This window comes from Pseudorca crassidens, chromosome 2 (assembly GCF_039906515.1).
Source record: "Pseudorca crassidens isolate mPseCra1 chromosome 2, mPseCra1.hap1, whole genome shotgun sequence".
Taxonomy (NCBI): domain Eukaryota; kingdom Metazoa; phylum Chordata; class Mammalia; order Artiodactyla; family Delphinidae; genus Pseudorca; species Pseudorca crassidens.
Genome location: NC_090297.1, coordinates 159,090,369 through 159,105,547, shown reverse-complemented (window position 1 = coordinate 159,105,547; position 15,179 = coordinate 159,090,369). Strand labels below are relative to the sequence as shown.

General features: G+C 40.6%; 1 protein-coding gene across 1 annotated transcript in view; it reads right to left on the bottom strand.

Annotated features, from left to right (window-relative positions):
* The window catches only part of SPMIP3 (sperm microtubule inner protein 3), a 32,272-nt gene extending 17,911 nt beyond the window's left edge, over positions 1–14,361 (bottom strand). Inside the window, 2 exon segments of the mRNA XM_067715079.1 lie at positions 10,265–10,360; positions 14,306–14,361. Coding sequence (XP_067571180.1) covers positions 10,265–10,360; positions 14,306–14,361 — 152 coding nt within the window.
* Positions 14,362–15,179: the final 818 nt, after the last annotated feature.

The window sequence follows — 15,179 nt, the reverse complement described above, 5'->3', positions numbered from 1 at the left end:
GCCACTGAGCCTGTGCGTCTGGAGCCTGTGCTCCACAATGGGAGAGGCCACAACAGTGAGAGGCCCATGTACCACACACACACACACACACAAAAGACTACAAATAGCAAGTGTTAGCAAGGATGTGGAGAAAAAGAAATCCTCCTGCACTGTTGGTGGGAATGTAAATTGGTTACAGGCACTATGGAAAACAGTATGGAAGTTCCTCAATAAACTAAAAATAGAACCACCATATGATCCAGCAATTCCACTTCTGGGTATTTATCCAAAGGAAACAAAATCACTATCTCAAAAAGATATCTGCACTCCCATGTTCATTGCAGCATTATTTACAATGAGCAACACATTGAAACAACCTAAGTGTCCATTGACGAATAGATAAAAAATATGTGGACTATATATGATATATTAATATAATTATTAATATTAATTATAATTAATCAATATTAAATATAATAATTATATTAATTAAATATAAGAGTATTCATTGTGTGTGTGTATATATATGTATATACCATGAAATACTATTCAGCCTAAAAAAGAAGAAAAGCCTGGAGAGACCTTCAAGATGGTGGAGGAGTAAGACGTGGAGCTCACCTTCCTCCCTACAAATACATCAGAAATACATCTACATGTGAAACAACTCCTACAGAACACCTACTGAATGCTGGAAGAAGACCTCAGGCTTCCCAAAAGGCAAGAAACTCCCCATGTACCTGGGTAGGGCAAAATAAAAATCAGAGGCAAAAGAATAGGGATGGGACATGCACCTCTGGGAGGGAGCTGTAAAGGAGGAAAAGTTTCCGCACACTAGGAAGTCCCTTCACTGGTGGAGATGGGGGGTGGCGGGCGTGGAAGGTTTGGAGCTACAGAGGAAAGTGCAACAGGGGTGCAGAGGGCAAAGTGGAGAGATTCCTGCATAGAGGATCAGTGCTGACCAGCACTCACCAGCCTGAGAGGCTTGTCTGCTCACCTGCCGGGGCAGGTGGGGGCTGGGAGCTGAGTCTCGGGCTTCGGAGGTCGGATCCTAGGGAGAGGACTGGAGTTGGCCATGTGAACACAGCCTGAAGGGGGCTAGTGCATCACAGCTAGCTGGGAGGGAGTCCAGAAAAAAACTTAGGACGGCCTAAGAGGCAAGAAACCATTGTTTTGGGGTGCACGAGGAGAGAGGATTCAGAGCACTGCCTCAACGAGCTCCAGAGATGGGCGCGAGCCACGGCTATCAGCACAGACACCGGAGACGGGCACGAGATGCTAAGGCTGCTGCTGCAGCCACCAAGAAGCCTGTGTGCAAGCACAGGCCACTATCCATACCTCCCTTCCCAGGAGGCTGTGCAGCCCACCACTGCCAGGGTCCTGTGATCCAGGGACAACTTCCCCAGGAGAGCACATGGCGTGCCTCAGGCTGGTAAAATGTCACGCTGGCATCTGCCGCCGCAAGCTTGCCATGAATCCCCTACCCCTCCCTTCCCCCCAGCCTCAGTGAGCCAGAGCCCCCTAATCAGCTGCTCCTTTAACCTTGTCCTGTCTGAGCAAGGAATAGATACTCTCAGGTGACCTACATGCAGAGGCAGGGCCAAATCCAAAGCTGAACCCGAGCAGCTGTGCAAACAAAGAAGAGAAAGGGAAATCTCTCCCAGCAGCCTCAGGAGCAGCGGATTAAATCTCCACAATCAACTTGATGTACCCTGCATCTCTGGAATACCTGAATAGACAACGAGTCATTCCAAAATTGAGGTGGTGGACTTTGGGAGCAACTGTAGACTTGGGGTTTGCTTTCTGCATCTAATATGTTTCTGGTTTTATGTTTATCTTAGTTTAGTATTTAGAGATTACTATCATTGGTAGATTTGTTTATAGATTTGGTTGCTCTCTTCCTTTCTTGTTTAATATATAGATACGTATATTTTTTTCCTTTTTCTTTTTGTGAGTGTGTATGTGTATGCTTTGTGTGATTTTGTCTGTATAGATTTGCTTTTACCATTTGTCTTAGAATTCTGTCTTTCTGTTTTTTGTTTTTTTTTTTTTAGTATGGCTTTTAGTGCTTGTTATCATTGGTGGATTTGTTTTTTGGTTTGATTGCTCTCTTCTTTCTTTATTACTTTTTAATAATTTTTTAATTTAATAATTTTCTTTTCTCTCTTTCTCTCTCTTTTCTTTCTTTTTTTTCCTTCTTTCCTTCTTTCTTTCCTTCTTTCCTTCCTGCTTTCTTTCTTTCTTTCTTTCTTACTCCCTTTTCTTCTGAGCAGTGTGGCTGACAGGGTCTTGATGTTCCGGTCAGGTGTCAGGCCTGTCTCTCTGAGGTGGGAGAGCCGAGTAGAGGACATTGGTCCACCAGAGACTTCCTGGCTCCAGGTAATATCAAACAAAGAAAGCTCTCCCAGAGATCTCCATCTCAACGCTAAGACCCAGCTCGGCTCAATGACCAGCAAGCTCCAGTGCTGGACAGCCCATGCCAAACAACTACCAAGACAGGAACACAACCCCATCCATTAGCAGAGAGGCTGCCTAAAATCATAATAAGGTCACAGATACCCTAAAACACACCACCCGACGCGGTCCTGTCCACCAGAAAGACAAGATCCAGCCTCATCCACCAGAACACAGGCACCAGTCCCCTCTACCAGGAAGCCTACACAACCTACTGAACCAACCTTAGCCAATAGGAGCAGACACCAAAAACAAAGGGAACTACGAACCTGCAGCCTGTTAAAAGGAGACCCCAAACACAGTAAGTTAAGCAAAATGAGAAGACAGAGAAATATGCAGCAGATGAAGGAGCAGGGTAAAACCCCACCAAACCAAACAAATGAAGAGGAAATAGGCAGTCTACCTTAAAAAGAATTCAGAGTAATGATAGTAAAGATGATCCAAAATCTTGGAAATAGGATGGAGAAAATACATGAAACATTTAACAAAGACCTAGAAGAACTAAAGAGCAAATAAACAATGATGAACAACACAATAAATGAAATTAAAAATTCTCTGGAAGGAGTCAATAGCAGAATAACTGAAGCATAAGAACAGATAAGTGATCTGGAAGATAAAATAGTGGAAATAACTACCGCAGAGAAGAATAAAGGAAAAAGAATGAAAAGAATTGAGGACAGTCTCAGAGGTCTCTGGGACAACATCAAACACACAAACATTTGAATTATAGGGGTCTCAGAAGTTGAAGAGAAAAAGAAAGGGACTGAGAAAATATTTGAAGAGATTATAGTTGAAAACTTCCCTAATATGGGAAAGGAAATAGTCAATGAAGTTCAGGAAGCACAGAGAGTCCCATACAGGAGAAATCCAAGGAGAAACACGCCAAGACACATATTAATCAAAATATCAAAAATTAAAAACAAATAAAAAATATTAAAAGCAGCAAGGGGGTAAAACAACAAATAACATACAAAGGAATCCTCATAAGGTTAACAGCTGATCTTTCAGCAGAAACTCTGTAAGCCACAAGGGAGTGGCAAGACATATTTAAAGTGATGAAAGGGAAAAACCTACAACTAAGATTACTCTACCCAGCAAGGATCTCATTCAGATTTGATGGAGAAATTAAAAACTTTACAGACAAGCAAAAGCTAAGAAAATTCAGCACCACCAAACCAGCTTTACAACAAATGCTAAAGGAACTTCTCTAGGCAGAAAACACAAGAGAAGGAAAAGACCTACAATAACAAACCCAAAACAATTAAGAAAATGGTAATAGGAACATACATATTGATAACTACCTTAAATGTAAATGGTTTAAATGCTCCCACCCAAAGACATCGACTGGCTGAATGGATACAAAAACAAGACCTGTATATATGCTGTCTACAAGAGACCCAGTTCAGACCTAGGGACACATACAGACTGAAAGTGAGGGGATGGAAAAAGATATTCCATGCCAATGGAAATCAAAAGAAAGCTGGAGTAGCAACTCTCATATTAGACAAAATAGACTTTAAAATAAAGACTATCACAAAAGACAAAGAAGGACACTAGATAATGATCAAGGGGTCAATCCAAGAAGAAGATACAACAATTGCTGGAGCACTGAGGTGCTCCAACATAGGAGCACCTCAATACATAAGGCAAATGCTAACAACCATAAAAGGGGAAATCGACAGTAACATAATCATAGTAGGGGACTTTAACACCCCACTTTCACCAATGGACACATCATCCAGAATGAAAATAAATAAGGAAACACAAGGTTTAAGTGATACATTAAACAAGATGGAGTTAATTGATATTTACAGGACATTCCATCCAAAAACAGCAGAATACACTTTCTTCTCAAGTGCTCATGGAACATTCTCCAGGATAGATCATATCTTGGGTCCCAAATGAAACCTCAGTAAACTTAAGAAAATTGAAATTGATCAAGTATCTTTTCCAACCACAACACTATGAGACTAGGTATTAGTTACAGGAAAAAATCTGTAAAAAATACAAACACATGGAGGGTAAACAATACACTACTTAATAATCGAGAGTACACTGAAGAAATCAAAGAGGAAATCAAAAAAATACCTAGAAACATGACAATGAAAACACAACGACCCAAAACTTATGGGATGCAGCAAAAGCAGTTCTAAGAGGGAAGTTTATAACAATACAATCCGACCTCAAGAAACATCTCAAATAAACAACTTAACATTACACCTAAAGCAACTAGAGAAAGAAGAACAAAAAACCCCCAAAGTTAGTGGAAGGGAAGAAATCATAAAGATCAGATCAGAAATAAGTGAAAAAGAAATGAAGGAAACGATAGCAAAGATCAATAAAACTAAAAGTTTGTTCTTTGAGTAGATAAACAAAATTGATAAACCATTAGCCAGACTCATCAAGAAAAAAAGGGAGAAAACTCAAATCAATAGAATTAGAAATGAAAAAGGAGAACTAACAACTGACACTGCAGAAATACAAAGGATCATGAGAGATTATTACAAGCAATTATATGCCAATAAAATGGACAACCTGGAAGAAATGGACAAATTCTTAGCAAAGCACAACCTTATGAGACTGAACCAGGAAGAAATAGAAAATATAAAGAGATCAATCACAAACACTGAAAATGAGACTGTGATTAAAAATTTTCCAACAAACAAAAGCCCAGGACCAGATGGCTACACAGGAGAATTCTATCAAACATTTAGAGAGGAGCTAACACCTATCCTTCTCAAACCCTTCCAAAATATAGCAGAGGGAGGATCACTCCCAAACTCATTCAACGAGGCCACCATCACCTTGATACCAAAACCAAACAAATATATCACAAAGAAAGAAAACTACAGGCCAATAACAATGATGAACCCAGTTGCAAAAATCCTCAACAAATACTAGCAAACAGAATCCAACAATATATTAAAAGGATCATACATCATGATCAATTGGTATTTATCCCAGGAATGCAAGGGTTCTTCTATATACACAAATCAATCAATGTGATACACCATATTAACAAATTGAAGGAGAAAAACCATATGATCATCTCAATAGATGCAGAAAAAACTTCCAACAAATTCACCACCAATCTATGATAGAAACCCTCCAGAAAGTAGGCATAGAGTGAACTTACCTCAACATAATAAAGGCTATATATGACAAACCCATAACCAACGTCGTTCTCAATGGTGAAAAACTGAAACCATTTCCACTAAGATCAGCAACAAGACAAGATTGTCCACTCTCAGCACTATTATTCAACAGTTTTGGAAGTTTTAGCCACAGCAATCAGAGAAGTAAAAGAAATAAAAGGAATCCAAATCAGAAAAGAAGAGTGATGCTGTCACTGTTTGCAGATGACATGATACTATACATAGAGACTCCTAAAGATGCTACCAGAAAACTACTTGAGCTAATCAATGAATTCGGTAAAGTAGCAAGATACAAAATTAATTCACAGAAATCTCTCGCATTCCTATACACTAATGATGAAAAATCTGAAAGAGAAATTAAGGAAACACTCACATTTACCATTGCAACAAAAAGAATAAAATACCTAGGAATAAACCTACCTAAGGAGACAAAAGACCTGTATGCAGAAAACTATGACATTGATGAAAGAAATTAAATATGATACAAATAGATGGAGAGATATACCATGTTCTTGGACTGGAAGAATCAACATTGTGGAAATGACTATACTACCTAAAACAATCTACAGATTCAATGCAATCCTTATCAAACTACCAATGACATTTTTCACAGAACTAGAACAAAAAATTTCACAATTTGTATGGAAACACAAAAGACCCCCAATAGCCAAAGCAATCTTGAGAAATAAAAATGGAGCTGGAGAAATCAGGCTCCCTGACTTCAGACTATGCTGCAAAGCTACAGTAATCAAGACAGTATGGCACTGGCACAAAAAGAGAAATATAGATCAATGGAACAGGATAGAAAGCCCAGAGATAAACCCATGCACTTATGGTCACCTTATCTTTGATAAAAGAGGGAAGAATATACAATGGAGAAAAGACAGCCTCTTCAATAATTGGTGCTGGGAAAACTGGACAGCTACATATAAAAGAATGAAATTAGAACACTCCCTAACACCATACACAAAAATAAACTCAAAATGGATTAAAGACCTAAATGTAAGGCCAGACAATATCAAACTCTTAGAGGAAAACATAGGCAGAACACTCTATGACACAAATCACAGCAAGATCCTTTTTGACCCACCTCCTAGAGAAATGAACATAAAAACAAAAATAAAGAAATGGGACCTACCTAATGAAACTTAAAATCTTTTTCACAGCAAAGGAAACCATAAACAAGTTGAAAAGGCGACCCTCAAAATGCGAGAAAATATTTGCAATTGAAATAACTGACAGAGGATTAATTTCCAAAATTTACAAGCAACTCATGCAGCTCAATATCCAAAAAACAAACAACGTAATCCAAAAATGGGCAGAAGACCTAAATAGACATTTCTCCAAAGAAGATATACAGATGGCTAACAAACACATGAAAAGATGCTCAACATCACTTATTATTAGAGAAATGCAAATTAAAACTACAATGAGGTATCACCTCTCACCAGTCAGAATGGCCATCATCAAAAAATCTACAAACAAGGAGGGAGGGAGACGCAAGAGGGAAGAGATATGGGAACATATGTATATGTATAACTGATTCACTTTGTTATAAAGCAGAAAATAACATACCATTGTAAAGCAATTATACTCCAATAAAGATGTAAAAAAAAATCTACAAACAATAAATGCTGGAGAGAGTGTGGAGAAAAGGGAACCCTCTTGCACTGTTGGCGAGAATGTAAATTGATACAGCCACTATGGAGAACAGTATGGATGTTCCTTAAAAAACGAAAAATAGAACTACCTTATGACCAAGCAACCCCACTACTGGGCATATACCCTAAGAAAACCATAATTCAAAAAGAGTCATGTACCACAATATTCATTGCAGCACTATTTAGAATAACCAGGACATGGAAGCAACCCTAGTGTCCATAGACAGATGAATGGATAAAGAAGATGTGGCACATATATACAATGGAATATTAGTCACAAAAAGAAACGAAATTGAGTTATTTGTAGTGAGGCAGATGGACCTAGAGTCTGTCATACAGAGTGTAGTAAGTCAGAAAGAGAAAAACAAATACTGTATGCTAACACATATATATGGAATCTAAAAAAAAAAAAAAAAGGTTCTGAAGAACCTAGGGGCAGGACAGGAATAAAGACGCAGATGTAGAGAATGAACTTCAGGACACGGGGAGGGGGAAGGGTAAGCTGGGATGAAGTGAGAGAGTGGCATGGACATATGTACGCTACCAAATGTAAAATAGATAGCTAGTGGGAAGCAGCCGCATAGCGCAGGGAGAGCAGCTTGGTGCTTTGTGACCACCTAGAGGGGTGGGATAGGGTGGGTGGGAGAGAGACGTAAGAGGGAGGAGATAAGGGGATATATGTATATGTATAGCTGATTCACTTTGTTATAAAGCAGAAACTGACTGTAAAACAATTATACTCCAATAAAGATGTTAAAAAAAAATAAAGACAGCAAAAAAAAAAAAAAGAAGAAAAGCCTGCCATTTGTGACAACATGGATGGACCTTGAGGGTATTATGCTAAGTGAAATAAGTTAGGCAGAGAAATACAAATACTGTATGTTCTCACTTATATGTGGAATCTAAAAAAACTGAATTCATAAAAACAGAAAACAGAATAGTGATCGCCAAAGGTGAGGTTTGGGGGGTGGCGGAAATGGGCGAAGATGGTCAAAAGGTACAAAATTTCAGATATAAAATAAGTTCTGGGAATGTAATGTACTGCATGGTGACTATTGTCAACAATGTTATATACTATATTTGAAAGTTGTTGAGAGAAATAGATCTTAAAAGTTCTTATCACAAGAAAAAAATTGTAACTATATGTGGTGATGGGTATTAATAAACTTATGGTAATCTTTTTGCAATATGTACATATATAAAAATCATTATGTTGTATACGTTAAACTAATACAATGTTATATGTAAACTATATCTCAGTAAAACTGGGAGAAAAAGTGTTTCAAAATGCCACCTCATTCTATTTTGTGTAGATCTGGAAGATTATACATGATTATCTGTCTCTGGGTAATGACATGATGGATAATTAAAAAAATTTTTTTTGATTATCAGCGTTTCTGAATGTTTTAATAAACGTGTATTTTAAACTGTAAAGTAGATGAGGTGAGCTGCTAGAGATGTGAAAAATATTAAATGTTGGGTGAGATTTAAGAATATCTAAATCCAATCATTTTGAGTAGGACGTCATCTAACTTGATTGCATAACCATAATTAATCACACTGAAATGTGATGACTGACACTGTTTAATCATAACACATTATGTTTACATATTTGGGTAAAAACCTGATTGTGGTGTGCCTCCTTGGCTCCGGACACGCAGGCTCAGCGGCTATGGCTCACGGGCCCAGCCGCTCCGCGGCATGTGGGATCTTCCCGGACTGGGGCACGAACCTGTGTCCCCTACATCGGCAGGCGGACCCTCAACCACTGCGTCACCAGGGAAGTCCCCTTATTCTTATTCTTAACCAGAAGTTTAATAAAGTCATTGATTGGCATTTGCACTAAGTTTTCCCCCTAAGACTAATCTTGGGCAGGCACAAGTCTTGTCAGAGTCAAGGTTCCCTTTGCCCGAGTGTCCTGTGTTAGGAGGAGGGTGAGGCACTGGAGTTGGGGGAACGGTCAGAGTCCACAGAACACACGTGGAGAGTGCCCTGTGGAACTGCCTTCTGGCAGTGGAGTTCTGTTGTTTCCTTCCTTGTTTATCCTCTAGCAAAGAACATGGCCCTAACAAGAGTTTGATGTAAGAATGTATTTGAGTTAGAACAAAAAGCCTTGAACAGCAATCAGAAAATTGGATCAACTCACGTCCCAGCTTTTACACCAACCAACTACACCTCAGGCAAGACATGTCACTTCTCTGGGCTACATCTTATTTATTAAACTGAATCAGGATTTAAAAAGCTAAAGCTACTTCCAGATTGGTCATCTATTAAGTTCAGACTGTGTGCTGCTTTATAGTTGCCATGGCTCCCTTTTCTTTGCTTGGAGAATAATCAGGAGGTGACTACATCAAAGGAAATTAAGAGAAGAAAAGAAGTTTGTAAAGTATACTAGATGATGAACTCAAAATAATAGCAATCCTATTTTGAGTGCTTACCATGTTCTAGAATATTATATCAATTATTTTATTTAACAGAGAAGTCACTGATACTCAGAAGGAATGAAAACTGCCTAAGATCAAACATTTCATAAGTTACTCAAATTGCTGTTATTAACTGCTGTGGTTTCCAGCCTCCCAAAACTAGAAAATAGCATTGAGGTACCTATTTTTTTCCCCTTTTTGTTAAAATCACCTGCAGAAAGACAGAAACCATTTAGATCAAATTTGTAATTTTATTGAGAAGGAAACTGACTCTCAAGAAGATTGTTATTTGACTGAGTGAAAATGCTAAACTCATGGTGTTTCTTAAATTTCTTTGATGATTTAATATATATGTTCATTACAAAAAATCTGGAAAATATAGAAAAAGATAAAAAATGAAATACAAATATCAATAATCTCACCATTCATGAAAAACCATTGTTAACATATTGCTGCATTTCCTTCCAAATTTTTCCATCCACTGAACAATAATAATTGTTATTATTATTATTACAAATTGTGATTCCCCTTTTTTCATTTATTATTCTAACTTTAGTGAAATTTTTCAACATTAAGATTTAGGAGGGTGTCTCACCTGGGGGATAATCTTCACATATCAGTATAATGAACTCTTGCAAGCTGCCCAGGGTAATAGCCATGGAGGTCCTTTCCTTGATGAGCAATGAATATATTAGTGGGAACAGTAAGGGGGTGAGAGAAAAGCAATTATTATGATTAGTTCTTTACAGAAGAAAACCAGCTGTGGTATCATAAAAAATACATTCAGTCTTTATCCCCGGTTCCTGGCACAAAGCTCATAAAACCTTTGGAATCTCTTGATAGGAGTGTCTTTTGTCATCCATTTTTCAGGATTTAGTTTTCAGGATTCATAAAGAAATACTTGACATGTCAGGTATTAGGTTCACAATATCAGAAAAAAACAAATAAGAGAATATATAAAACCAGTGGGTCAAATGTTGATAATTGTTGAAAGATGGAAATGGGTAAATGGGGGTTCCTTATACTATTTTTTCTACTTTAGATATTTTTACAAACTTTCACAATGTTTAAAGAAACTCTGATAATTAAGTATATAGGGGCTAAAATTAAGTATATAAGAAGCACTGTGAAGGTCAAAGCACAAGGTGCTTGTAAACCTAGAGGAGGGGCTGTAGCCCTGCCTGGGAGGGCTGGGTTGTGAGGAAGTTTGGAAGCGCAAGCATGAGTGAATGAGGTGGAGAGGGAGGGGGAGTCTTCTGAGGCATGAGGTGAGCTGGGTGTGTGCAGCTGAAACACAGTGCTGAGGGCTAGTGGTGTCCAGATCTTACTTTTTTTTTTTTTTTTTTTTTGCGGTACGCGGGCCTCTCACTGTTGTGGCCTCTCCCATTGCGGAGCACAGGCTCTGGACGCGCAGGCTCAGCGGCCATGGCTCACAGGCCCAGCTGCTCCGCGGCATGTGGGATCTTCCCGGACCGGGGCACGAACCCGCGTCCCCTGCATCAGCAGGCGGACTCTCAACCACTGCGCCACCAGGGAAGCCCCAGATCTTACATTTTGAAATAAATCTTCTTTTATAATTAATTACTTTCCTTTTAGATTATGGTTATAGCATTATATTGATATTTTAAAATTACGTGTTGTTGGATTATGTTATTTACAGATTTTATTTCAGAAGAGTATCAGGGACATTGCAAAATATTTGTTATAAACAAAGGGAGGGTTTGTCTGAAAGGTTGAGAACCACCGAGGTAGGTAATAGGGAATCTTTGTAGGATCTTTAAGATTTGTGACAAACGCAATTTTTATTTTAGAAAGATTTTGCTGGTGGCCGTATGGAAAACAAATTTGAGGACAATCTGACTAGAAGTAGAAAGACTGGTCAGGAGACAATCGTAGTAATGTACTATGTGGGGAAGCTCTGGACTTTGTGGTGGAAATGTGGATGAGAGGAGAGGTCTGACTGAGATCACTGTTAAGAGAGAGTGTTGAGAGTGAAAAAGAAGGAGGGGTCCAAGACAAGGCCGAGGCTTCAGACATTGAGAAGAAGGCTGCCATTCTCCAGGAAACAGAACACAGGAAGGTGACCCCTGTTGAGAGGATGACTCTAGAGTCTGCGGTATGTGGGGTCTTTTGGGACCTCCACAGGTTCTGAGCACTTGGTATGTGTCAGAAGAATTCAAGAAGAGTCAGTAGAAAGCAGTGCATAGGTCTGCATGAAGTAGCTTGCCAAACATGTGTCAGATGGTGAATGGAAACTTAAACTATGCCTCCATTCCAACCAGCATTTATTGAATGTACGTAACGTACTCTGCACACTGCTAGGTTCTGCAGATACAAAGGTGACCAGGAAGCAGGACTTGTCCTCATAATGCTCTTTATGTGCTGAAATTGTGATCTGAATAAAAGGTCAGTGGGGTACAAAAGAGGGAGGGGTGTCTAGGGCTTGGGCAAGTAACTAGAATGGGGAAGAGGTTCCAGGTGAGGGGAATTATAGGAGCCATGACTTCGACAGAGTTGGGATCAGTGTGGAGTGTGTGGGGGCCAGTGGGGACATTGCTGTCTAGCTCGTGCAAAAGGCAAGTGCTCTAAGCAGGGCGGGTCTGTCTGTCTATGCAAACAGGACCTCAGGGAGCTCTAATTTTCATAAAAACCACAGGCTGTCTAGACCTGCCCTGCGTCTGGAATAATATGACTGATCCCTGAATAGTAAATAACAGCAGGGGATTAGGTCATAAGAAGAATAACTGGCACTGTAATAGAGAACAAATGACATTTCTGAGTGCACAGGAGTGGGCGATACAGCTTTCTTAGGCGCCCATCCAGCTTCCAAGCACTACCTTGGAAAGATTACCCTACGGCCACGTTATACTTTGTTAAGCATCCAGGTGGAGTTCCAGAATGACACTGGTATCTCACAGTTGCTATACTGTTTGCACTAGGCTGTGTTTTGACTCTGGGCTCCTCCCTGGCGCGAGTCCAGGTAAGTAGCCCAGGCACTGCTCCTAGAAGCGGTCTGGGCAAGCTGTCTGAGAATGGAGAAGCCCCTCACCAGTACCAGGTAACACGCCCACCCCAAGTCTCTCGGGAGTCTCCCTGGGTAGGTTTTGGAGTGGAGAGAATGGGAAAGTGTGTAAGCAGGCAGCAGTTGGAGGGAGGGCTGGGTGGAGACATGGAGAGTTTTGAGAAATGAAGGCATGATACATTTTTCCTCCACCTCTTTGGGTAGACTTTCCAAGTTCCCCCATGTGGCCTTCACCTCAAACAGGAGAAAGCTCTCGATTAACAGGTCAAAATGTCTGTTGTTTGGAAAAGAATTTGTACCTCCCAAGTGGCGATGCCTGGCCTGGCGTGGCAGTCAGTATTCCCAGAGGCTGCACAGTGCCCGGCCTCTCCCAAGGCGGGGCTGGGTGTTAGGCAAAATCGATTAATGGGTAGGAAAGCTGGGCTGGCCTCCAGACCTGGCCCAGGAGCCCCGCCCTGGACCCTGCTCAGACCCATTTTATTGACTTGGCTTACAAGATTCTTGAGTCAGCTGTAGAAAGGCCTTTCCTTCTCCCTGGGTGGGAGTAGGAGTCCAGGTGTGTCTGACTCCACCGCACAGTATTTACCAGTCCCTGACAGCTTGGCTCTTTGAGGTGACACGTTCAGTCCAGACAAGAGCAAACCAGTCCCCTGGAAGGGTGAATGTAACCGGAGCAGGCCCTGAGTTTACCTGCAGGCAAAATCCAACATGCACAGGGGAGGATCCCTCTAGAGAATGAGGTAGCCTGTGTCACAGTGACGATGCAGCCCTTCTGTCAGTGTTGGGCTTCGTGCATTACAAAGCATCTTTACAGAGATGATCTCATCTAATTTTCACAGTCACCTTGCCAGGTAAACATTATTAACACCCCATTACAGAAAAGGAGACCGAGGCTCAGAGAGGTTAAGTAGAATTTCTAAATATCACTCAGCTGATAAATGCCAGAGGCATGAATCAAACCCTGTTCTCTAAACTCCATGTCCCATCCAGAGTCATCTTTGTGTTTGTGTGATGACTTCTTTTCAGAAGAGTTCAGAGTTATTTTTGTGTGAACTCTGTGATTCTCTCACTGTGGGCAGATAGGAAGTAGATGTCCTGTACCAAAGGAATAGGAAGAGAAATAGACCCGGCAGTGTAAGGCTGCTTTCAGTTCAATAAAACAAGGGTTTTATGCAACAGAAGGCTTTGGTCCCATTTACGTTTTATTCTTGGGCCATCGATGAACTCAGAGAAAGAGTGAAACTACTCAGTTTCCGTCTGTGTGGTTGCATCCCATGTTGCAAAAGCATGAGAATGGTTTGTTTTATCCCAAGAGTAAACGGGTCCCCTCTGAAATTTGGGCTTGGGTTCCTTACTAAAGCTCTTCCCAAGCAGAAACCAACATCCTTCCAATCTTTTGGGAATTTGGAATCGCCTGTTTGCTTGGATTCTGCCATGAATGTGGGATTTTTTTTTTTTACAACTTTCTCTAAACCCAAAGAAACTTCCCTAGAACCTCTGGCAGCAGTTATCTCTTAATCAGGGAGCAAACAGCAGGGGGAGCAATTCCAATTCCCTAGGTGTCTGTCCAACTTGCTGCAGCTCTGGAGGCGTCTGTATTTGGAAGAACATTACCTGGGTGGGATCCCTGGGTGGCGGTCAATAAATTCTGGTAGCTGGATGGCAGTCATGATGGATAGGATTCTGAAAAAGAAATCAGAGTGAAGTTTCATATTGCAAGTTTATATACATTTCCAGGCATGAGCTATCTAGTACTACAAAGTCTGTCTTGAAGGACCATCATAGGACCATCACAGCTTCTGCTAGACTATTTAGGGAAGGAAATAGACTCAAACAAAAAGAAATGGAGAAATGCATAAGCCAATACATATAGACATGCTTTTCTTTAAAAATAGAAAGTACTGTGCAAGTTGGGCACGTAGCCTCCTTTCTCACCCTTCTTAGGGTGCCTTCCTACTGCATGAGCTTGCGGGCTAAGCACTGCATCTTCCATACTCCCTCACAACTAGAGTTCTGGATGTGAATTAGGATCCTCCATTCAGATGTAATTGAGTGAGATTTGGAAGATGAAAACGAGACAGAGGCTGTTTCCTGCTGCTTTGACTTGTTCTACCGGCAAGGTGGTTATGACGATGTGGTTTTTTTTTTTTTTTTTTTTTTCCAGCAGAATGCCCCTGTCCAATCTCCAGCTTTGAGGGTGTCGGAAGGCAATTGTGTTGAAGGCAGTGCTGAATGCTGTGTTCTAGTGTTCAAACACCAGCTTCGTGAGTGTGGAGAGGGGGCTGCAGGGGCAGTGCAGGTGGCTTTGGGACTAGGTTCTTGAACTCAATTGTCTGGAAGCAGTTTCCTGATCAGGCACAGGTAGCTGCTTCCATGATGGGTCAGTTTTGTGAAGGTGTTCTAGAAGCTTCCTGGAGGCCTTCCCCAGGGCCTAACCCTCCAACCTTTCCAATGATTTTGTAAGCACCTCATTATCTACATCAAGCTT